The sequence below is a fragment of the Tachyglossus aculeatus genome, chromosome X1 (assembly GCF_015852505.1).
Source record: "Tachyglossus aculeatus isolate mTacAcu1 chromosome X1, mTacAcu1.pri, whole genome shotgun sequence".
Taxonomy (NCBI): domain Eukaryota; kingdom Metazoa; phylum Chordata; class Mammalia; order Monotremata; family Tachyglossidae; genus Tachyglossus; species Tachyglossus aculeatus.
Window position 1 is genome coordinate 18111921 of NC_052101.1, and position 25921 is coordinate 18137841.

General features: G+C 44.0%; 1 protein-coding gene across 1 annotated transcript in view; it reads right to left on the reverse strand.

The window, feature by feature from the left end:
* Positions 1-25921, reverse strand: part of PKHD1 (PKHD1 ciliary IPT domain containing fibrocystin/polyductin) — a 388392-nt gene that overhangs the window by 127918 nt on the left and 234553 nt on the right. The window contains exons 50-52 of the mRNA XM_038772975.1: positions 21545-21610; positions 18752-18880; positions 3036-3173 (exon numbers count right to left, since the gene is read on the reverse strand). Coding sequence (XP_038628903.1) covers positions 3036-3173; positions 18752-18880; positions 21545-21610 — 333 coding nt within the window. The remainder of the gene's footprint in view (positions 1-3035; positions 3174-18751; positions 18881-21544; positions 21611-25921) is intronic.

Genomic DNA, 25921 nt, shown 5'->3' on the forward strand with positions numbered 1-25921 from the left:
AAGTCATTGTCTTGAACAGATGAAGAAATTATCCGTATTCTTTCTGCTGGTTGACTTTGCAGTCAACAACAGAGCAATTCAACTGAAAGCTAAATCAACACAGAAAATGCAGTTGAGAACAATCCGTTGTACTTACTGAGTGCTTACTGCATACAGAGCACTGTACTAAGTACTTGGGAGAGTACAATGTATAAGATATCCTTGCCCTGAGTTGGTTGAAAGTTACCTTGGATAAAAATAGGACAGGAGAAATGCTTAATTAGGTGAAGCCAAGCTCTGAGGGATAGAAAACAACTTCTCAACTGGAAAGACTAAGACTGAAGAAGTCCAATTAGAATAAACTATCTACTCATGCCTCAATTAACAGTATTTATTGAGTACTTAATGTGAGCCCGTTTATTGACTGTGAGCCCATTGTTAGGTAGGGACTGTCTCTATATGTTGCCAATTTGTACTTCCCAAGCTGTTAGTACAGTGCTGTGCACACAGTAAGCGCTCAATAAATACGATTGAGTGAATGAATGAATGAATGAATAACACACTGTACTAAGAACTTGAGAGAGTACAATACAATAGAATTAGCAGACCTGATCCCAACCTTCAAGGACTAGTAAAGGACTGGAGCTAACTCAAGGGAGAAGTTGGAAGATTTGGACAAGTTTAGCATCTCTCCCTTTTAGACTGTGAGCCCACTGTTGGGTAGGGACTGTCTCTATATGTTGCCAATTTGTACTTCCCAAGCGCTTAGTACAGTGCTCTGCACATAGTAAGCGCTCAATAAATACGATTGATGATGATGATGATGATCTCTCTCCCTCTTACACTGTGAGTCATTCATTCAGTCATATTTATTGAGCAGAAAGCGCCCGGGCTTGGGAGTCAGAGGTCATGGGTTCAAATCCCAGCTCCGCCACTTGTCAGCTGTGTGACTTTGGGCAAGTCACTTAACTTTTCTGTGCCTCAGTTCCCTCATCTGTGAAATGGGGATCAAGACTGTGAGTCCCATGTGGGACAATCCGATCACCTTGTATCCTCCCAGGGCTTAGAACTGTGCATTGCACATAGTAAGCACTTAACAAATGCCATTATTCCAGCACTTATAACAGTGCTTTGCACATAGTAAGTGCTTAATAAATGCCATCATTATTATTATTATTATTATTATTATTACTGAGCACTTACTATGTGGAGAGCACTGTACTAAGCACTTGGGAAAGTACAATTTGGCAACAAAGAGAGACGATCTCTGCCCACAAAGAGCTCAGAGAATAGGGACTGTATCTGATCTGCTTATATTGTATCTAGCCAGTGTGTAACACATAATAAGTGCTCAATAAATACCGCTATTATTATTATAAACACTCTCAAGCTGCTATCTACTGCAGTAGATTTGACAATTGAGTGACAATAATACTATTGACACTGAAGAACACAGAAGTATATTCACACGGAGGCTGGGATCCATTCAAGTCAAGGAGTCTTTTGGATGTCTTGATCCAAATATTCCTTCTCTTCCCCTGTAGATTATATAATAAATAGAGTCAGGGGGAGTGTTAAAGATAAAGCGGGGTGTGAGTTTTGACTGCTGATAACCAACTGGCCAATTGGGGAATTTTGATAGTGACATATTCTTGGCAGCCACTGTGGCCTGGAAAATTTCCCTCCCTAAGGAAACAAAGGGTGAAATATAAATCAGTTTATTTACTGCCAATCCAGCCCTTCATTTCACAGAAATACTGAATCAACGGTGGAGGCAGCATGGCTTAGTGGTAACAGCACAGGACTGAGACTCAGGAAATCCAGATTCTAGACCCGACTCCACAGCCAGCCTGCTGTGTGACCTTGGACAAATTACTTCATCTCTCTGTGGCAATTTCCCCATCTGTAAAATGGGTATAAAGTACTTCTCTCCCCTTAGACTGTCAGCTCCATGTAAGACAGGAACCAGTCTGATCAGATATCTGGTGTTCATATCTGTAATTTATGTGTTTATATTCACGTCTGTCTCCCCTTCTAGACTTTAAGCTCATGGGCAGGGAGTATGACTGTTTATTGTTATATTGCACTCTCCCAAGTGCTTAGTTCAGTGCTCTGCACACAGTAAGTGCTCAATAAATACGACTGAGTGACTGATCCACTTATCATATCTCTGCCCCAGGGCTTGGCACTGTTTGGCACATAGCAAGCACTTGGCAAGCACCTTTACTTTTAACACCCTCTTGGTAGAGTGCTTGCTATAACTGCAGTCATAGGAGCATTTGCTGGACTAGCGAAGTCTGTGATAGGGCTCTTAAAATTTCACCTCCATATTCACTTTACAGGCTTGAAAGACAAATACTGCATAAGATCCAATTAGCATTGGCACTTGGAAAGCAGGTTTAGAGTTATAAGCTAGTCTAGTTTAAGCCCAATGATGTCTTTTGCCTGAAAACCAGGACCACCAAGAAATCCAATTTCAGAATCCTGGGACTCAGATCAGATGGCATCAACTATTCCTTTGGCAATGCTCCTTGCCAATGTCCACATCTATTAAATTTGTTTACTAAACACGCTCATTATCTAGCTCATGTCAGGATTTCTTTAGGGCGTGGTGAATTTGGACAGATGGGTTGAAAAGCCTTCCTTCGGGCATGGCATACACAGGATTGGACAGATGGGTTTCAAGAAGTTACCTTTAGGCCTGAAACACATGGTCAGAAAGAGGATAAAGAACTATTTTCTGTGAATGAGTGAAAAGGCACAAGCGAATGTACTGGGCAGAGAATAGTCTTGGAACCCAGGTTCCAACTTCACATGGCAAAATGGAGAAAAGAGGAGATTTCTGATACATAGCGTTATCTTAGGAATTTTCATCTCCCATAATTTGGCTGACATCTTCCCTCCAGAGAAATACAGTGGTGAAGCAATAGAGCATTCAAATAAATTGGCACATGGGATATAGATCAGTCCTTCAAAAAACAGTATAATTTTCCATTTCCAAGGGTGATTTTGCTCCAGTCTCTAAGTCCTATGTGGAATTGGTATCTCTTACTCACCAACTCTCAGCTCCCCTCCTAAAATGACAATACAGGCCGCACATAAGACATTGCTTCGGTCTACAGGAAATTGTAGCGTGCCCAGCACATAGAAGCCCTTGAAACATGGGAGATCCACATCGACTAGGATGGTCCTGTCTGAGAAAGGCAGAAAACAGAAGACACTTAGAGATCAGACAATAACCTAGGAAAAACCTTTCCTAATTTGAGATCTATTGCAGAACAGAAACACATTCCTTCCCCTGACTATTTGTAGTTTTTATTTTTGCTCCCCTCCTCGCCAGATTCAGAAAAGGCACATTTGCGGACCACATCAAGGTTATTTGTGACTGATTGGCACATAAAAAGTGCTTATCAAATACCATCATTATCATCATTATTTTTTGGCCCTGGGATTTCTCTTTTCCCTCCTCCCTCTCTCCTTCTCTCCCTTCAGTCTGTATGTACAATCTTGGCTCACAGACCACCTAATAATAATGATAATAATAGTTAAGTGCTTACTATGTACCAAGCACTGCTCTAAGCACTGGGGTAGATTCAAGTTAGGTTTGACACAGCCCCTGACCCACATGGTGACTGCACCCTTTGCTGCTCTCGAGCCACAGGGTGCTGGGACTGCTCATTGCCCCCACAGCTGGCTCAGAGTCAGGAAGGAAATGGGATAAGTGGAAGGGTGATGATGATGATGATGGTATTAAGCGCTTACCATGTGTCAAGCACTGTTCTATGTCCTTTGGTAGATACAAGTTAATCAGTTTGGATATAGTCCCTCTCCTATATGGGGCTCACAGTCTTCACCCATGTTTTACAGATGAGGTAACTGAGGCACAGAGAAGTGAAATGGTTTGCCCAAAGGTCTGAACTTCCATGGTTTAATCGGACACTCAGTGCCTCCTACGGCTTGCTTCTTGTCAGCCAGAAAAGTTTTGCAAGAGGCCCTCCACACAACTCAACATTTCCAAAATGGCTTTGGGGTCAAAATAAGTGCTCCCGGTAGCCCCCTAAAACACTCCTGTACTACTAGGAGTAGCAGCAGAGAGTAGGAGTAGCAGGAGTAGCAGAGGAGCTGCGTGGCTCAGTGGAAAGAGCCTGGGCTTTGGAGTCAGAGGTCATGGGTTCAAGTCCCGGCTCTGCCAACTGTCAGCTGTGTGACTTTGGGCAAGTCACTTCACTTCTCTGGGCTTCAGTTCCCTCATCTGTAAAATGGGGATTAAGACTATGAGCTCCCCCGCCCCGTGGGACAACCTGATCACCTTGTAACCTTCTCAGCGCTTAGAACAGTGCTTTGCACATAGTAAGCACTTAATAAATGCCATTATTATTATTATTATTATTACCCAGTGGTCTCAATCATGATGTCAATCCATCTTTTGACACATGTCCACTTGTTTTGTTGTCTGTCTCCTCCTTCTTGACTGTGAGCCCGTTGTTGGGTAGGGACTGTCTCTGTTGCCGAATTGTACTTTCCAAGTGCTTAGTACAGTGCTCTGCACACAGTAAGTGCTCAGTTGAATGAATGAATGAATCTTTTCCAGCCCTGCTTCCCCTGCCTTATAGGAACTTCTCCAGGGAAAACAAAGAAAGATCTGGATCTTTCATCAGTCCTCTACAAGCCAAGGCCCTCCCAGCAGTCATAGGATGTTGGCAGGCATGGCTGGGGATGTCCCTTTGCCACTAATCGGGTCTGGGTTGTTCCAGACTTACCTCTCGAGACCAATAACAAACTGCTAAGCATGCACTGTTCTACATGCAGAGCACATGAAATACTGAAATATAGATGGTCTAATTTTAGTTCCAATACATCTGCTATCCTTTTCACTTGCACCTCTTGCTTCAAATTCGGAAGTTTTCACTTGGGAATCTGCCGTCGCCTTTATAGCTCATATGTAGCTTTAACTTTGGCTCTTCATTTTCTCTTTCATCTAAGCAGTCTCCCCGTGACTATGGCAGAACTTCTAGATATCGACTTTGTTTACAGTAAGTTACAGGCCAGCCGTCCATGAATAATGAATATTTTTCAAAAAGCATCTAAATATTTTATAAACTCTAAAGCAGTTGGTGTATCTGCTACTAGGTGAAACTTAACTGTGATGCAACAGGAATACATGCTTTGGATGAGGACTACCCACTGAAACAGAGCATTTTATATGTGACTTGAAAAACTTTTCAGCAATCATTATATGTTGCCACAATGCCTCCTGCCTACTTCCAGTCAATCAATCATATTTTTTGAGTGCTTTTTGTGTGCAGAACGTTTTTTCTAAATATTTAAGATAGTACGATATAACAGATTTGGTAGGCATCTTCCCTGCCCATGAGGAGAAGCACAGCGCTCTATAAAGTTTGCAAAGGCTTAAGTTAGAAATTGCTTTCTTCTACATGAGAGAGTACTTCTGACATTTTTCAACAGTGTGTCACAGTTTTCTCACTGAGCATTCTGGTCATTACAATCTGCCAAGAAGCCTAGGGCAGGGTGGATGGGGTAGCAACAGTTTCTAGTGGGATTCATATTCATGTAATATATAATTGAAGATCTAAAACTGTTTAAAGTTAGATGCTATTTGGAGAGCGGTACAAATTTCCTATTACTAATACTATTTTTGAGTGCTTACTCTGTGCAGAGCACTGTAGTAAGTGCTTGGGAGAGTACAATATAACAGGGTTGGTGGACATAATAATAATAATGATAGCTTTTATTAAGCGCTTACTATGTGCAAAGCACTGTTGTAAGTGCTGGGGATGTTACAAGGTGATCAGGTTGTCTCACCGGGGGCTCACAGTCTTAATCCCCATTTTACAGATGAGGTAACTGAGGTGCAGAGAAGTGAAGTGACTTGCCCAAAGTCACACAGCTGACAAGTGGGGGAGTCAGGATTTGAACCCATGACTTCTGACTCCAAAGCCTGGGCTCTTCCCATGAGCCACGCTGCTTCTCGACATGTTCCCTGCCCACAGGATGTTTATAGCCTAATGGAGGAGTTTACAGTCTGTAATAACCATGTCTTTCTTCTCATATCATTTGTAAATGTTTTTCATTTGTCTCTTCCACAGCTTGAAAGCTCTAGATAAAGCATGGGCCTGGGTGTCAGAAGGACCTGGGCTCTAAACCCAGCGCCACCACTTGTCTGCTGTGTGACCTTGAGCAAGTCACTTCAGTTCTCTGTGCCTCAGTTACTTCATCTGTAAAATGGGAATTAAGACTCAGAGTCCCATGTGGGACACGGACTGTGTCCAACATGATTAACTGGTATTTACCTCAGTGCTTAGTTCAGTGCCTAGAACTAGTAAGCACAGCATGGCTCAGTGGAAAGAGCCCGGGCTTTGGAGTCAGAGGTCATGGGTTCAAATCCCGACTCCATCAATTGTCATTCATTCATTCATTCAATCGTATTTATTGAGTGCTTACTGTGTGCAGAGCACTGTATTAAACGCTTGGGAAGTACAAGTTGGCAACATATAGAGACGGTCCCTACCCAACAGTGGGCTCACAGTCTAGAAGGGGAAGACAGAGAACAAAACAAAACATATTGACAAAATAAAATAAATAGAATAAATATGTACAAATAAAATAAATAGAGTAATAAATACGTACAAACATATATACATATATACAGGTGCTGTGGGGAGGGGAAGGAGGTAAGGCCATGGGGAGTGGGAGGAGGGGGAGAGGAAGGGGGGGCTCAGTCTGGGAAGGCCTCCTGTTGTCAGCTGTGTGACTTTGGGCAAGTCATTTCACGTCTCTGGGCCTCAGTTCCCTCATGTGTAAAATGGATATGAAGACTGTGAGCCCCCCGTGGGACAACCTGATCACCTCGTATCTAACCCAGCCCTTAGAACAGTGCTTTGCAAATATTAAATGCTTAATAAATGCCATTATTATTATTAATAAAAAAAGGCTCCTTGATGATGATTATAGTGATTATGGTATTTGCTAAGCACTTACTCTGGGTCAAACACCATTCTAAGTGCCAAGGTGGATACCAGATCATCGAGTCTGACATAATCCCTCTCCCTCATGGGGTTCAAAGTCTACATGGATGGGAGAAAATATATTGAATCCACATTTTACAGTTGAGGAAACTGAGGTACAGAGAAATTGTGTGACTTGCCCAAAGTCAAACAGTGGGCAAGTGGAAAGCTTGGATTAAAAGCCAGGTCCTCTGAGATCCAAACCCATGCTGCTTCTACGTGTCTAGCTTCTGTTGCATCCTCCCAAGTACTTAACACAGTGCCTTGAACTAAGTAGGAGTTTAATAAACAGTATTATTGGTTTGACTGATGGATTGAAATTTCCATAAATCTTCAATTGTGGTTTATGGTGTAAGTGACTTTATATTTCAGATTTTTCAAGACACTTACATGCCTGGATGCTTAGGCTCCAGGCATGAATTTGGTTGGGGGGCGGGGGGGTTAGTCCCAAAATAGATGCCTGAATCTCAAAGCATGTTCAGAGTAAACATGTATCTCTATTGTTAAACCATTCTGGGAGGCTGGAGTTGGGATCAGGGGGGTGTTTGACCCTCAGAGTCCAAAAACAATGGGAAACCCCTTCTCCTCCTTCTCACTCAGAGGAGGTGAGGGGATGCTTCAGAATTAATCAAATTAATGGAGCACCTTCTGTGTGCAGAGCACTGTACTGAGAACTTGGGAGCGTACAACAGAGTTGACAGACATGTTCTCTGCCCAGGACAAGCTTACAGTCTGATTAATCAAGGCTCATTACTGAGGGCTTGCTGAGTGCTGGACAGAGTACAGTCCAACAGAGTTGGGAGACAGAATCTCTTCCCAGAAGGAGCTTATAGTCTTGAAAGGGAGGCACACATTGAAATCCATTTCAGAGAATGAAAATGGCAAAGAGCAGGGAGAGATAAGGGAGAGCCAGCTGATGACACTGCCTGCCAAATCACTCATTACATTACATAGCTGCTCCTATCAGCTATGAATCATTATGAATCAGAAGTGCTTATTGAGCACCTATTGTAGGTAGAGCACTGAATGTACCAACTGCTTGGAAGACGATTAATAACAATTGTGGTATCTGTTAAGCACTTAGTACGTGCCAAGCACTGTTCTAAATTCTGGGCTGGATACAAGCAAATCGGGATGGACAGAGTCCCCACCCGCATGGGGCCCACAGTCTTAATCCCCATTTTTATAAAAGAGGTAACAGATCCAGAGAAATGAAGTGACTTGCTCAAGGTCACACAGCAAACAAGTGACGGGGCCTAGATTTTGTCTCCCAGGCCTGTTCTCTATCCATTAGGCCATGCCGCTTCTCTAGTACAGTAGAACTATGGTAGATTACAGTAGAACTGTAGAAGCTACCCCTCCCTCTACTGCATTAACTCTATCCAAAGACAGAGTGCCAATAAGTGAGTGGCTAGTACATAAAATAGGTCCAGAATTGCCTCCAAACTCTTCGGAAGCCAGCTTTTGCCCATTCAGATCAGGCTCAGGTGATCCCACACTGTTTTCAAGTGATGGAGGTGAGCTGTCTGTTTCAGGGCCCCAGAGGGCAAGCTTGTTCTCAGAAAACACCCAAGCTTTCTAATTAAGGCCATTTCTCTCCCAACTTCCAGAGAAAATAAAGACAGGTGCTTCCACACAATGCAAATGAAACTAGGTAACCTCTGAAACGATTTCCCCTGCAAAAGGGAAGAACCAGCAAGCTGCTCATGTGGAAACCGCAGGGGATTGTTAGCTGTAAACCACAGGAGGTTTATGATCAGGGGCGGGGCTATCCATTCCTCAGGTGCAAAACCACAGGAGGTCAATGAGCCAGATCAGGTGGGGAGGAGGAGTGAGGCAGCAAGCTGTTTGAGGTTTAGGTTTGAAGAAAAGCCGCCCCACCTCACCAAGGAAGAAGGGAGATGATGACTCTGTTGACAAACTTGCAATGAGAAGCACTGTGGCCTGATGGAAAGAACAGGGGAGCTTGGGAATCAGAGGACCTGGGTTCCAATTTCAGTAAACTCCCTCAAGACTGTAAGCTCGTTGTGGGCAGGGAATAGGTCTGTTTATTGTTGTACTCTCCCAAGTGCTTGGTACAGTGTTCTGCACACTGTAAGTGCTCAATAAATTGAATTGAGTGAATGAAACAAATTTGCCTCCTCTGTGACCTCTGACAGATCACTCCTATGGGGTTCAGTTTCCTTATTTGTAAAATGGGAATTTGAAACCTGTTCTCCCTCCTTTTCGACTGTGAGACATGGACTATGTCAGAGTTTAAATACCACAATGATGTGGTTGAAAAAGCCCAGCTTCTTGGAGAACTTCCTCCATTCATAGAGGGTAGCGGTCCCCTGCTTGCTCTACAGTTCAGGAATTACAATTATTATTATTTCAGGTTGTCACTAGGGAGAACCATTTCCCCTTTAGAGGAAAAACTTCCACAAAACCTCAATTCACTCACTTCCTTATCCCTTCGTCGATCTTGTACCGCTAGGCTACAGCCCTGGATCTCCTCCACAGTTTGCTTCCTTCATTCTTATGCAAGAGCCTCAGAGTGCTACTGGTGGAAATACAGATATCGGGCTGACCTCGTCCATATCAAATTCATCCTTTCCTGCTTTAACTCTGCCGTCTCCTCTCCTGGCACTATTTTTCCATCCTTAGCCCATGCCCATTGCCTCACCGGTTGTTTCAGACGTTTAATTCCCTCCTCAAACCTCTGCTGTTGCTGCATCTCTAATCCATTTCATGTCTGTCTCCTCCATTAAACCGCAAGCTCCAAAAGGGCAAGGATCTTCAATACCAATTCTATCAGACTCTCCCAAGTGTTTAGTAAGTACTCTGCACCCAGTAAGCACTCAATAAATATGGTTGATTGATTGATTGAAGAACAAATGTGAGAGAAGGAAATGGAAACAAATCATGACTTCAGTGGGATGCCTAATTCTCTCTGGTGTGATGAACCTTAACCTGTCCCAAAGGGTTTAGACATTTGCCCAAGTGGCCATTTGACAGCTCCACTGTTTCGAACTTCTCTCTGTCTGGCTTTACCCCCGTTGGCATCACCACTTCTTGGAAGTTCCATCCTGAAGCCCTTCCCCAGCATAAAACCCTCTAGGCTGTATGCTCACTATGGGCAGGGGATGTGACTGCTAATTCTATTCTATTGCACTCTCCCAAGTGTTTAAGTATAGTGCTCTGTACATAGAAAGCACTCAAAAAATATGATTGATTGATGGATTGACCTAAAGCTGCTCCACCCACTGCTTTGGCCTGACCCCATGTAGAGAGAGAATCTACTCTAGGGGCTCCTCACTACAGCAGATCCCAAAAGGTTGAGGCCGAGATCCCAAACTATTTTTTAAATGGTAATTTTTCAAGTGCTCACTATGTGCCAGGCACTGTACTAAGTACTGGGGTAGATACAAGATTGTCCCACATGGAGAGCACAGTCTTAATCCCCATTTTTCATACGAGGTAACTGAAGTATACAGAGAAGCTAAGTGACTTATCCAAGGTCACACAGCAGAGAAGTGGCAGAGCCGGGATTAGAACTCAGGTCCTCTGACTCTCAGGCTCATGCTTTTTCCACTAGTTGCAAGATGAAAGCCCCTCTTTTAGACTCCCATGCCTCTACCTCTACATTTGATTCAGGGGTAAGAGGGGGTTTGAAGTATCCCTTTGTGACTAACAGAAGAGCACGGGCCCAATCACAAAAACTTTGGGAACAAAAACCAAAGTGGAGGAATCGATTAGAGCATATTTTACTAACTCTGATTCCATCACCTTGGTTCTTGCACAGGGTCTCTTGCACATTTTGCACATTTTCTATCCTTCCAGTTGAAGGCCTGCTGAGGCAACAGATGCAGTAAGCAAGCAGACAGAGGACTAGTACATTGCAAAGTATATGCAAGAATTTTATGTAAAAATGAATTTATCACCCAAATGACTTCAGCAGAATGCCAACACTATGCCTTAGCTCCATAAAGCTAAAGATATTTGTAATAATAATAATGGCATTTGTTAAATGCTTACTATGTGCAAAACACTGTTCTAAGCTCTGGGGAGGATACAAGGTGATCAGGTTGTCCCACATGGGGCTCACAGTCTTAATCCCCATTTTACAGATGAGGTAACTGAGGCACAGAGAAGTTAAGTGACTTGCCCAAAGTCACACAGCTGACAAGTGATGGAGTCAGGATTAAAACCCATGACCTCTGACTCCTAAGCCCAGGTTCTTTCCATTGAGCCGCGCTTTTTCCCATGTACCCTTTCATCCCATCCTCAATCCACCCACATTAGACTTCTACTTGAATCTGTTCTCTTTATACACTTGGTATTCACCCCTCTGTCAGCCCCACAGCATTTATGCACAAAGTCATAATGTATTCATTTATATTATCACCTGTCTCCCCCTCTGGACTGTAAGCTCCTTGTGGGCAGGGAATGCTTCTACCAACTCTGTTGTATTGTACTTTCCCAAATGCTTAGTGTAGTGTTCCACACATAGTAAGCGATCAGGAAACACCACTGATTGATTCACTAATATTAATGGGTTGTTTCCTATGGAGAAGAATGGGTTGCAGTGCTGGTGGGTAAAAAGGATGCCCTTCTTCATTATCTGTCCACTGGATAATGACAATAGGATGACATAAGCTCCCTCTAGAGTGTAAGCTCATAGCGGTCAAGGAAAGTGTCTGCTTATAGTTGTACCATATCCTCCCAAGCACTCAGTACAGTGCTCTACACACAGTAAGTGCTTAATAAATACGACTGAATGAATGAATGAATCTGCAGGGTTTAATGCTGCTTTCTCAGCCTCAGATTGCACACAAAGTGTCTGAACCATCCCACCTCCGGAGGCTTTGAGGTTGGAGTCTATGCACGTCTCCTCTGCTTAAGAAATCCAAGCACTCCATGCAGAAGGCAGGCCATTAAACCCGGAAGATGAAAACACAGCTCAATCTAGGTAAGATCAATGTTATTCATCCAGACACCAAATTACCATCAGGTGAAGTTATCATTTAAATAAACAGAAGGAAACAGATGGCTCTGGAGTAAATTCAAGGATTTCAGAGCAGCACTAGGATTACAAATGAAGAAAGCAAAGGACAAGTCATTAGCAAGAGAAACAGGGCCCAGGAGTGAACAGCAGATTGCTAAATGAACCTCCAATTCTTAACAATGCAGCCAAACCAAAGGAAATATTGGTTTCTTTTTTTTTTTTAAGCAGTTGCCTGTTGCTGGATTTCATTTTCACGAATGCCCATGTACTCTACATAGGCTGTGCTTGCCAAAAGATTTTCTATATAACCTTTTCCACACGCAGTCCTGCAACGTTCCCTGAAGCATACAACTAGTGAAACTGCAGCTACCCCAGTGGATCAGGGAATACCATCCATTTCCTGAGAAGCAATGTGGCCTACGTGAATAGAGCACCATTCTGAGAGTCAGAAGGACCTGGGTTCTAATTCCAGATTCACCACTTGTCTGCTGTGTGACCTTGGGCAAGTCACTTAACTTCCCTGTGACTCAATTACCTCTTCTGTAAAATGGGGATTAAGGCTCTGAACCTCATATGGGTCATGGACTGTGAAGAACCTGATTAGCTTGTATCCATCCCAGAGCTTAGTACCTGGCACATAGTAAGCACATAACAAATACCATGAAAAGAAATTTCTCATCACCGTTAGTCATTTGTATTAAATGTCCGCCTGCTTATGGTGTGGTGCTTATGAACCAGATTCTGCTGTGAGAGGAATCAAGGATAATGTCAAGGTTGTGGGCTTGGTGAGTCAGGAAGGATGGAGGGGCTATCTACAGTGACAGAAAAATCAGGAGGAGGACAGGGTTTGGGTGGGAAGATAAGGAGTTCTGGTTTAGACACGTTGAGTTTGAAGTGTCAGTGGGATATCCAAGTAGAGAAGTCTTGAAGGTGGGAGGAAATGTGAGACTGCAGAGAAGGAGATATACCAAGAATGGAAATGCAGATTTGGGAATCATCCACATGGAGACAGTAGTTGTTCCAAAGTGAACTGGGACACCCATCATCTCAAGGTCAAACGCATCTCATGATTGCCCAAACTAGCAAAGCTGAGCTCAGAAGCACGGGCAGGACACTGCTCCCACAACCAAAACTGCTAGACATCCTGGGCCAGGAATACAGAAGTTCTCCCTTGCCCCCGTCTGCTTACTGGCAGACGGGCCAATCAAATAAGGTTTGGAGGAGCAAGGGTAGGGCTTTGGGGGAATGGGGGGTGGGCAGAGGCTGGACAAGCAGAAACCAGAAGCTCGAATGCCCTGGATGGACAAGTGATAAATACCTGATGCCTCCGATGTTCTGGGCAGCGGATCGAGACTTGCAGCAGCTGGCTGCACGACACCTCTGATGAGAGGTGGGATGCCAATCTGCCCCAAGTGAGGAGCTGTGGAACGGTGAGTATCCAGCTGAAAGCCTGTGGGCCTGGAAGCTAGGGTGCTTCACCATGCACACGTAACACACAAGTGGATTCTTCCAAAGAGGGAAGCATTAGTGGGTGGGAGCTAGATGCTCCGCCACATGTGAGTAACACATAAGTAAATTCCTCCCGAGTGGGAAGCATTCTATGGGTGGGAGCTAGGTGCTTCACCACATGTGAGTAACATATAAGTGTATTCCTCCTGAGCGGGAAGTTAAATTCACCATGTAGAATAAATTTTGCATTTCTCAGCCTTTATGACGATGGTCTCTCCCGCTTTCCACACTGATCCTCGAACCCCTCCTCACATAACGGGTGACAGTTGTTGAAGCCATGGCAGCGAATAAGTTCTCCAAAGGAGTGAGTATAGATGGAGACTAGAAGTGGACTCAGAACTGAGCTTTGAGGGACTCCCATAGTTAGAGGATGGGAGGCAGAGGAGAAGCCCATGAAAAAGATTGAGAATGAGCAACCAGAGAGATAGGAGGAGAACAAGGAGGTGACAGTGTCAGTGAAGCTGAGGTTGGATAATGTTTCCAGGAGAAGGGGTGGTTGACAGAGTCTAAGGCAGCTGAGAGGTTGAGGAGGATTAGAACGGAGAAGAGATCATTGGATTTGGTAAGAAGGAGATCATATATGACCTATGAGAGGGCACCTTCTGTGGAGTGAAGGGGACGGAAGCCAGATTGAAGGGTTTGGAGGAGAGAAACTTGAGACAAAGGATGTAGACAACTCATTCAAGGAGTTTGGAGAGGAATAGTAGGAGGGAGATGAGATAATAACAATAATAATAATAATGGCATTTATTAAGCACTTACTACGTACAAAGCACTGATAGCTGGAGGGAGATGTGAGGATAAGGGAGGGCTTTTTATTAGGATATGGGGGATATGAACATTTTTGAAAGCAGTGGGGAAGCAGCATTGGTGAGTGAATAGTTGAAGATGGCAGTCAGGGAGAGAAGAAGGGATGAGGCAATTGTTTAGATAAGGTCTCCCAAGCATTCATCTCTGATCTGCCAGAGGGTAGGGTGCTGTTCTTCACCATCTCTGTAAAATACTGACTTGAAACTGGCTAATGATGCCAGTTCTGAATCAACTGGTCTTGATCAGCCTTACTATCAATGCCCTAGCTCATCGCTGAATGAAAATCAGGAAACACAGAAGATCCCATTATATGAGATACAGTACTTTGACCTTCATCTCTTCAAACAGGAAAAGTTCAGAGAGAGACCAAAAATGAAAAGTAGAGTGGGGTTCCAACCCTGAAAGGAAAAATGGAAAAAAAAAACTTGCCCGAGGCTACATGATATCATATCTGTACCCTTTGACACAAAATCCTGCTGCTTGGGATTGGAACACGTTAGATTCTGGGCAATTTGCACCACAGCAAAGAAGGACTGACTCTGACTCACTGAACCTCCCTGAATAAGGGACAGAGGCACTGGGTTGGGGGAGGGAAAGGCAAAACCATCCCCAACCTACCCCTCCCGAAGCCATGTCTGATACCCTAGCCTCAGGGATGTTCCCAAATAATTTCTTGAGAGGCTGGTTGCATGGAGACAACCTGCTGAGCCACAATCTCCCAACCTACTGAAATCCAGACAGGCAATCCTACAGGGAATCTGCAGCCTGGTCACCCCCAGTGGAGGAGAACTGGCTCGCTAATCTTTACTATCTGCTATCTCAGTATGCTTGTGTGGGAAGAGTGCCCTATCTGTGAATTCATCCCCTCCCTCGGCCTGAGCAACCCACAGCACAGGCCCCCCTGCCAAGACTATTGGGGTCCACAACTGTGGGTTGCTCTAGGGGTACGGAGGGGGCGAAGGGGTGGAGTGTGGGAAGAGTGCCCTATCTGTGAATTCTCCCCTTCCTTCCGCCTGAGCAACCCACAGCAAGGACATAGAACTGCTACACCACAAGGCTGCGGAACGGGAACTGCCCCAATCAGATAGACATAGACAACCTGGAAATACGGGGAAGGCTAACTGGTATGAGGGGGCTTCGTATATAAGAGCTATTTTTAGTTGGAGGCATTTAGACCGAGCCCTGCAGAACCTGCCCTGCTTATTAGGACTGGGCCCCCCTCCTTGGCTTGCTTGCTGCACTACAGCTATGTGAGTACACCCAATAAAGAGGCCGAACCGATCACCCTGGCTCGACGTCTGGTCTTTGGCTCATCGTGGTCGCCCAATCTAAAGAACCCGGAGCCGCCCTCTGGTCGGTGACCCCAGCTGACTTGGGGGGCACCTCCCCACAACTTGGTAATTAAATTAAAAATAAAACTCTGTAAGTTGTAAGTCAGATATAAAGTAATGATAATAATGATAATGGTACTTGTTAAATGCTATGTGCTAACAGCACGGGTTTGGGAGTCAGAGGTCATGGGTTCTAAGTGGCTCTGCCACTTATCAGCTGTATGACTTTGGGCAAGTCACTTAACTTCTCTGTGCCTCAGTTACCTCATCTGTGAAATGGGGATCGAGACTGTGAGCCTCAAGTGGGACAAGCTAATAACCTTGAATCTATCCCAGTGTTTAGAACAGTGCTTCGCACATAGTAAGCTCTTAACAAATACCAACATTATCAAGTGCTTAGTACAGTGCTCTGCACACAATAAGTGCTCAATAAATACAACTGAATGAATGAATGCTCTAGGCTCTGGAGTAGACAAGTTCATCAGGTTGGACACAGTCCCTGATCCACATGGGGCTCACACTTTCAATCACCATTTTAGAGATGAGGTAACTGAGGCACGGAGAAGCGAAGTGACTCTAGTTGGAGGAAGACAGAAATTAATATAAATTATGGGCAGAGAATGTGTCTGTTTATTGCTGTATGGTGCTCTCCCAAGTGCTTAGTACAGTACTCTGCACACAGTAAATGCTCAATAAATACAATTGAATGCTTGAGTGAATTATAAGCCTAGCAGTGTCTAGGTCTGTTTCTTTCCCAACAGTGTTTTCCTTCTTTTCAATTGATAAATCAGTTGTATATATTGAGTGCTTACTGTGTGCAAAGCACTATACTAAGGGCTTGGGAGAGTACAATAGAACAAAGTTTGTAGATACATTCTCTGACCATAACAAGCTTACAGTCTAGAAGGGGAGGCAGACATTAATAGAAATGAATTACGGATACGTACTTAAGTGCTGTGGGGTTGGGGGCAAAGGATGAATAAAGGCTGTAAATCCAAGGGCAAGGATGACAGAAGGAAGTGGGAAAACATGAAATGAAGATTTAGTCAGTGAAGGCTACTTGGAGAAGTGTTTTTGAAGATGGGGAGAGTGATCGACTGTTGGATATGAAGCAGAGGGCAACTTCTTCCTTTTCCCTTAGAAGTCTGACACTAATAACAATATTGGTTATAGACTTTTATTTTTCCAAACTAAACCAGAGTAGAGTTAGGTGCTACCCCATTTTATGGTTGAGGAAACAGGCATAGGGAAGTAAAGTGACTCTCTTGAGGCCAGTGGCCAACGTAGAAGCAGAAACCAGGCTTCCTGACTCCAAGGTTCTTACTCTTTCTGCTAGAACACAGTGTTTCCTATGATCCTTCACCGAGCCAGTTGAATACAGGCTCTTCAGGGGTTGGATGGGGTTGGATTTGTCTGTGAGCTGAAAGCACTTCTGTAGGGTTTCAGGGCTCTTTCTCTGCAATACACACATATGTAACTGGCAAGTTCTGTCTGTTGGGGCCACAACTATCTGCCTTTACCTCTCCCTCCCTTCTTGACCACCTCGCTTCCTTAGGTGGAGAAAGTCAATTCACAGTTAATCAATCCTAATTATTGAGCACTTACTGTGTGCAGAGCATTGTGCCAAGAGCTTGGGAGAGTACAACAATACAACAGACACATTCCCTGTCCTCAGTGAGTTCACAGTCAAGAGGAATCCTTTTCTGTCCCTGTAAAATGGGGATCAAGACTATGAGCCCTATGTGAGAGAGTGACTGTGTCCAACCTAATCATCTTAGAGAAGCAGCGTGGCTCAGTGGAAAGAGCACGGGCTTTGGAGTCGGGGTCATGGGTTCAAATCCCAGCTCTGCCAACTGTCAGCTGTGTGAATCTGGGCAAGTCACTTAACTTCTCTGGGCCTCAGTTACCTCATCTGTAAACTGGGGATTAAGACTGTGAGCCCCTCGTGGGACAACCTGATCACCTTGTAACCTCCCCAGTCTGAGCCCCCTCCTTAATCTCCTCCTCCTCCCACTCCCCATGCCCCTGCCTTACCTCCTTCCCCTCCCCACAGCATCTGTATACATATATATATATGTTTGTACGTATTTATTACTCTATTTATTTATTTATTTTATTTGTACATATTTATTCTATTTATTTTATTTTGTTAGTATGTTTTGTTTTGTTCTCTGTCTCCCCCTTCTAGACTGTGAGCCCACTGTTGGGTAGCGACTGTCTCTATATGTTGCCAACTTGTACTTCCCCAGCGCTTAGTACAGTGCTCTGCACACAGTAAGTGCTCAACAAATACGATTGAATGAGTGAATGAATGAATGAACAGTGCTTTGCACATAGTAAGTGCTTAATAAGTGTCATTATTATTATTATTATTATCTTGTATCTACTCCAGGACTTAGTAGGGTGTCTGGCACATAGTAAGTGCTTAAACACCTTAATTATTATTATGATTTTGACTTCAAGTACCCTCAGGGAACCTGTCAGGAGTCAGCCCTGGAGACAGTTACAGTAGTTCTCAGATATCTACTCGGCCTCACCTTCTCCTTCCTGCAGCCTAGCTTTTAGGTTGGTTTCCCCTTGTTAGTTCTTTTCCTGAGGTGTGGACTGAAGGGAGAAGAAGGGAATTGGGAGCTGATGTTGTGGAGTAGGGGAATGAAACTCTTGGCTTCTCAGCATCTTGTATGGATTATCTGTGGTGACCACTGACCAGGGCTATTTGGTGTAGGTGGAGGAAGAAATGGCCTTGCAGCTGATTGGCAAAGCTTCCACCATAAAGGGATGTTCTCTTCCAATCCCCCTCTCCACTCCTTCACTCTTTCTCCTTCCTAACACTTCCTTCCTCCATTACTGTCCCTTTCTTCTCTCCTTAGAAAGCAGATGAAGACAGAGGTGGACATTGTACCAACATACTTTTTTTTTTTCTCTCTAGGGCAGAAAGGGGTCACAAAGGATATTGGGAGTCCCCAAAGGGGACAAGGGAGGGGGAGAGGAGTCAGGGGGATATGATATGAAGATTATGAGATCCATTTCAAGAAATGAAATGCAGATAACCTCCAGTTAGAGCTGGCTGTGTCTTCATATGTGTGCGGAAGGAAATGTTCTTTACTTACTGGGTAAAATCAAGATGTCATCACCAGGAGATGGAAGGGTGTCATTGAATCCGCCCCAGCCTTCCTTAACGCCTTGCCACGATTGGGGAAGGGACCATTTTAAACTTGCCTCGGGTGCAGCAGAAGGAGCTAGAAGACGGAACATTGAAAGCACAGATTTATGACTGAGAATGGCTCACTATGAGTGTTTCCTTGACAACCCCATATTACTTTTCATTTGTCAGGTGTAGACATGCAGTCTCTATCATTTTCTGTTATTTGAGGTGGATAATGCAGTTCTGAATATAAACTCCCTTAGGTTGTTAGCTATCGGAAGGCAGGGACCAGTGATTTTATGGCAAAAAAAAATTCCCGGGATTACCTTAGCTTAACTAATAATAATAGTTATCACCCTGGTTAAGTGTTTACTATATGCTAAGCACTGTGCTAAGTGCTGGAGTATATACAACTTAATTAGGTTGGACAAAGTCCCTGTTCCACATGGAGCTCACGGTCTAAGTGGGAGGGAGTAGATTTTAATCTCCATTTTATAGATGAGGTAACTGAGGAATAGAGAAGATAAGTGACTAGCCCAAGGTCACACAGCAGATACATAGAAGAACCAGAATTAGAACCCAGGTCCTCTGTCACCCAGGCTCTTTCCACTAGTCCACGCTGCTTCTCTAGTTGTTAATTATGAAAGTGGGGAGGATGGGAAGGTACATTAAGATTCCTCAAAAATGATACTCCTGGAGACCGGCCTGTTTGTGGAACTGAGAAAGGTGCATTTTCAAAACTCACCTCCCTAACTTTATTTAGTGGAGGTCTTGGTCTCCTGGTGATAACTATTGATAACACCTACTCTGTGTTTTTCCCCTCAGGCATTCAAACCCTGAGTCTTCCTACAACAAGAAAACCCACACGTGTCTTAGTTTTATGCTAAAGCCTTACAGATTTTGCTCAATAAATGTTCATCAGTGATACTAATGATAACCAACATTGTCTTCCTCCTCTCCCCTATTGTTCGATCATTTTACAGCCAGGATTTTTTACTCCAAGAGATCACCAGTCTGGGGAAAGAAGGTCAATCAATTTTCTACTCCAAGATACTATGCTGGGAAAAAGAAGATTAATGAAAAGATCAATTAATCAATGTTATTAGAGCACATACTGTGTGCCAAGCTGTGTACTAAGTCCTTAGGAGAGTGCGATAGTAAATAGACATGCTTGGGAGTCAGAGGTTGTGGGTTCTAATCCTGACTCCGCTGCTTGTCAGCTGTGTGACTTTGGGCAAGTCATTTAACTTCCCTGTGCCTCAGTTACCTCATCTGTAAAATGGGGATTGACTATGACCCCTCCTAGGACAACCTGATCACTCTGTAGCCTCCCCAGCACTTAGAACAGTGCTTTGCACATAGTAGGCACTTAATAAATGCCATCATTATTATTATTATTTTATTATTATGCTTCCTGCCCTCAAGGAGCTTACAACACGGCAGAAGACATGGTTGCTGAAATAATTCATAGACAGAAGAAAGAAGGAAAAGGGTATATGCAGATGAATTAGTCCTTAAGTATTAAGGTATGTAGGCTGTGTTCCAAAATCCTGTGAGCATTTGTGATCACACGATTCATTCATTCATTCAATCATATTTATTGAGCGCTTACTGTGTGCAGAGCACTGTACTAAGCACTTGGGAAGTACAAAACATATACAGAAAGTCCCTACCCAACAACGGACTCACAGTCTAGAAGTGGGGAGATAGACAACAAAACAAAACAAGTAAACAGGTATCAATACCATCAGAATAGAGTTATAGCTATACACACATCATTAATAAAATTAATATAGTAAATATGTACAAATAAAATAGGGTAATAAATATGTACAAATATATATAAGTGCTGTGGGGAGGGGAAAGGGGTAGGGCAGAGGGAGGAGGAGGAGGAGGAGGAGGAAAAAGGGGGGCTCAGTCTGGGAAGGCCTCCAGGAGGAGGTGAGCTTTCAGTAGGGCTTTGAAGGGAAGGAAGAGAGCTACTTTGGCAGATGTGTGGAGGGAGGGCATTCCAGGCCAGAGGAAGGACGTGGGCCAGGGGTTGACAGAGGGACAGGGGAGAATGAGGCACAGTAAAGATGCTTTGGTGGTGCAGAGGGACAAATTGCCAGTTGGGAGAGGTACAAAATTCAGGTCCACTAACTTCAGGTGTGGATTTACTCATGTGCCTTTCATAGCAGAAAACTATTGCGAGATTGTTCTGGATTTAGAATCACGAAGTTCTTTTGTCAAAGAGGGCCAAACTTCATTGATGGCATTGCTTTTTAATGTGCTTTCAAATAACTTATACCAGCCTTGATTTATCTGTTTACAAATGCAAATGATTCAAAGCATTGTTTAAGAGGAATGTTTAATAAATGCCACGGTGTCTAATTTGCCTATTCTCTCAGTTATCTGTGGTTTGAGGCAAACTTTCTCTGAGAAACTGACAGTTGGTCATCTAGATAAAAGGTAGCAGCTATAAAAGAGTTTATGCACTACAAACCTGCATTACTTTCTATCCCTAGTGCCATGGAATGATTTTCAGTTTGGGAGCTCAGAAAAAGGAATCAAAAGAAAAGGTGGGCAATGCAAACTGATTGTCCCACGGCTTTCAACATCTGGGGTGTTGCTTGCCTGCACTTGGGCTGACAGTCTGTTTGTGAGAAGCAAGGTATTAAAGGTGACGTCACAGTGTGAGGTCAGGGAATGAGGAGGGCAGCAGTGATCTGCAGAAGACACACCATCCCAACAGGCCTCATCTAGGGCCATCACTCACCCAGTGTGGTCGGAGGGAGACTTTCCGTCACTTGGAGCTTGATGTGGACTTGACCTTCCCCTGCAACTGAGCACAGAAAGCAAAGCACATGAGAATGCAGTAAAAGTAACCCGGGAGTCAAAGCTGAATTACCAATTACTTTTTATTCTTACATTGTACTCTCCCAAGCGCTTAATACAGTGCTCTGCACAAAGTCAGCGCTCAATACATACGACTGAATGAGTGAACCCCACTACTTTCTCTACATTTAATTAAAAAGAAACGCCCACACGCTCTGGGTTTAAGAGGGGCACCGTGGCCTACTGGAAAGAGTCTGGGCCTGAGAGTCAGAGGACCTGAGTTGTAATCCAGCCACTTGTCTGCTGTATGACATTGAGCAAGTCACTTAACATCTCTGTTCTCAATTTACTTAGCTGTAAAATGGGGATGTTTCCCCTCCCCCTCTAGACTGTAAACTCATTATGGGCAGGGAACGTGTCAGCTAACTCTGATGTACTCTCCCAAGCACTTTGTACCGTGCTCTGCACATAGTAAATGCTCAGTTCATACCATAGATTGACTGATCAATCAATCAATCAATCATATTTATTGAGCACTTACTGTGTGCAGAGCACTGTACTAAGTGCTTGGGAAGTACAAGTTGGCAACATATAGAGACAGTCCCTACCCAACAGTGGGCTCACAGTCTAGAAGGGACTAGATCGATTGATTGATCAATTGATCGATTGATTACTTAGACCGAGAGCTCCACCCGGGAGAGGGACCACATCCGACCCAATTATCTTGTATCTACTCCAGTGCTTAGAACATGCAGTAAGCAGTAAAGTAATAATAATAATAATAATAATAATAATAATAATAATAACAATAATGATCCAGTGACGGATTTGCAACCTTTTCCAAAACGTGTCAGCTCCAGACAGATGGAAATAGAATCAGGATGCTAAAGGGAAGAGAAGCAGCAGGAACGTTTCAATAAATTCTACACCAGATGTCCTTGGGGACATTAGTGGAGGACAGCAGGGGCATCCATCACATCTACACCAATCGAAAGGCTCCATCTTTGAGCCTAATATATCATCTACCAATCAAAGCCAAGCCCAAAAGTCCCTCTACCTCTCACCCGACTGTCCTTCGTAATGACAGCTCTTCCTTTTCTCCCTCTCCATAGCCCCAGAACACATCTAAGGCCCAGGGTTCATTAATTTTAAGTGTTCAATGAATTAATGGAAATAATCAAAAGGCCTGATTCTTTCTGATAATGGCAATTTGATGTCCGTGTAAAAACCACTAGATTAAGCTGGGAACATATGCTCCCTTGAAGAGCGAGGCTGCTATAATTTAAATAGTGCTCTCTTCAAGGTGCTCTCTCGCCTGATTAATTAGTAATCAGATGCTTGAACCCCAGCCTTGGATGGCACCTTGTCTCTTCCTGGTTGATTACTCCTCCAGTTGCCCCTAGCGAAGTCCTCAAAAAAAAAAAGAGTCCTGGACTCCATATTGAAAGAAAGGTGTTACCTCCTTGAAGAAAGTTGAGAAAAGAACATGAGCAATTTTTTTAAGGTTCTGGAAAACAAAATCTGGGAGAAGCTATAAAGAACTGAGTTTCCTCCTGGATTGGGAGAGGGGAGATACGGCAAAATAATGACACTTTGCAGACATTCCAAAAGGTATTTATGGTAGGATAAGGTCTTTGGGGTTATTTATGGTAGGAAGAGAGGTCTTGGGATTTACGGTAGGAGAAGGCCACTTGGGGTTCCAGGCTCCCTGAAGGATTGACATCAGGATGTCCACTTCCAAACACTGGACAAGTAGGTGAATAGGATGACACGTGTGTTGTCAAGTACTGGAAGGACACTGAGGCCACCCGATCCTAGAGTATTTCTCTGGGTGTGGGGGGAGGGGGAAGTGGAGGGCTTTGACTCCCCTATTTGCCTTAAAGTCTTTGAGTTCCCCTCCATAAGGGGAACTCCAATATCACATCTAAGCCAAGGACTAATAATAATAATAATGGCATTTATTAAGCACTTACTATGTGCAAAGCACTGTTCTAAGCACTGGGGAGGTTACAAGGTGATCAGGTTGTCCCATGGGGGCTCACAGTCTTAATCCCCATTTTATAGATGAGGGAACTGAGGCACAGAGAAGTTAAATGACTTGCCCAAAGTCACACAGCTGACAATTGGCGGAGCCGGGATTTGAACCCATGACCGCTGACTCCAAAGCCCAAGCTCTTTCCACTGAGCCACGCTGCTTCCAAAGGAGCCATGGCAGAGAGAGAGTGCATGCTGACAATCAAAATACAGACAAAAAGGCTTCCAGAACTGAATTTGTATCAGACAGGGGACAGTCTGACTAATAAGTCAAGTATAAACCCAAACACAGCCACTTTAGTTAAACATGGAGCAAAGAAGCTGAAGGAAAACTGTGAAAACATAGACACCAGGTAGCCGTTTGAGGAGATGGGTGGAATCACCAACTGGGCAGGTTTGGAAGAACTGGCAGATTTGAGGAAATGCATTGATTTAACATTATTACCGAGGGTCCACACCTGTGTAGAGAACTGAATGGAAATTTCAATGTGGGGAAATTGTATTGGAGGAAGTAAGATCCAATTGGAGGAAGCAAATACAGCCCCTAAACTCAAAGAGTAAACAGTTTAATGGGAAAAACAGACTTCATATTATCATCATTACTTCGGACATTTGATAAATGTGTACTTTGTGCCGAGCACTGTACTAAGCACTGGGGAAAGGTACATGATGCTATAGAAGGTATGGTCTCTGGACCACAGCAGACTCACAGTCTAAATGTTTTGTTTTGTTGTCTGTCTCCCCCTTCTAGAGTGTGAGCCCTTTGTTGAGTAGGGACCATCTCTACATGTTGCCAACTTGCGCTTTCTAAGCGTTTAGTACAGTGCTGTGCACACAGTAAGCACTCAATAAATATGATTGAATGAATGAATGAATAAATGCCAGGCAGTGGAGGAGGTGGAAGAAGAGGGAGAGAAAGAATGGGGCAGATTTAGAAATAGAAACAAGAATTTAACAATTAATCCATGGTATTTAGTGAGCGGCTACTGTGGGCAGAGCACTGTACTGACAGCTAGGAAGAGTAATAATAGTAATAATAATTGTAGTATTTGTTAAGTGCTTACTATGTTCCAGGCACTGGTCTAAGCGCTTGGGTAGATACAAGAAATCAAGTTGGACACAGTCCTTGTCCACATAGGGCTCACAGTTTTATTCTCCATTTTACAGATAAGGTAACTGAAACACAGAGAATTGAAGTGACTTGCCCAAGGTCACACAGCAGACAAGTCGCAGAGCCAGGATTAGAACCCAGGTCCTTCTGACTCCCAGGCCCTTACTCTATCCACTAGGCCATGCTGCCTTCTCCCTGACCACAAGGAGCTTAGAGTCTAGAAGGGGAGACAGACGTTAGAATACAGAAAGGGGTAGGGGCAGAGTAGAAGTAATAATAATAATAATAATAATAGCATTTATTAAGTGCTTACTATCAATCAATGAATCGTATTTATTGAGCGCTTACTATGTGTAAAGCACTGTTCTAAGCGCTGGTGGGGATACACGGTGATTAGGTTTTCCCATGTGGGGCTCACAGTCTTCATCCGCATTTTACAGATGAGGGAATGAGGCCCAGAGAAGTTAAGTGACTTGCCCAAAGTCACACAGCTGACAAGTGGCGGAGCTGGGATTTGAACCCACGACCTCTGACTCCAAAGCCCGGGCTCTTTTCCAGTGAGCCACACTGCTTCTCAAGTAGTATACAGATAGCTATATACAGAAGTATATAGACAGAAGTGGTGTGGGGCTGAGATTAGAGTCAATATCAAAGAATTTATGGGGTACAGAGTCAGAAAAAAGTAGCAGGGCATCACAGCTGTAGGAAAAGAGAAGTTGGGGAGTAGGATCTTGGGTTCTGTACTGGCCCAGGCATGGGTGTCGTTATCTAAGAAGAATTTGGAGCGCACACAAGTGGAGGAGGTTGAGGACGAGCAGAGTGAATCGGGGAAGACCTCACGGAGGTCATCAGTTGAAAGCAGCATGGCTCAATGGAAAGAGCCGGGGCTTGGGAATCAGCGGTCATGGGTTCTAATCCTGGCTCCGCCACTTGTCAGCTGTGTGACTTTGGGCAAGTCACTTCACTTCTCCATGCCTCAGTTACCTCATCTGGAAAATGGGGATTACGACTGTGAGCCCCACATGGGGCAACCTGATTACCTTGTATCCCCCCAGTGCTTAGAACAGTGCTTGGCACATAGTAAGTGCTTAATAAATACCATCATCAAAGCAGTTTGGGAGGGAGGGAGTGGACTGGTTAGGAGGAGGTGGGAAGGCATTCTTTGCAGAGGGG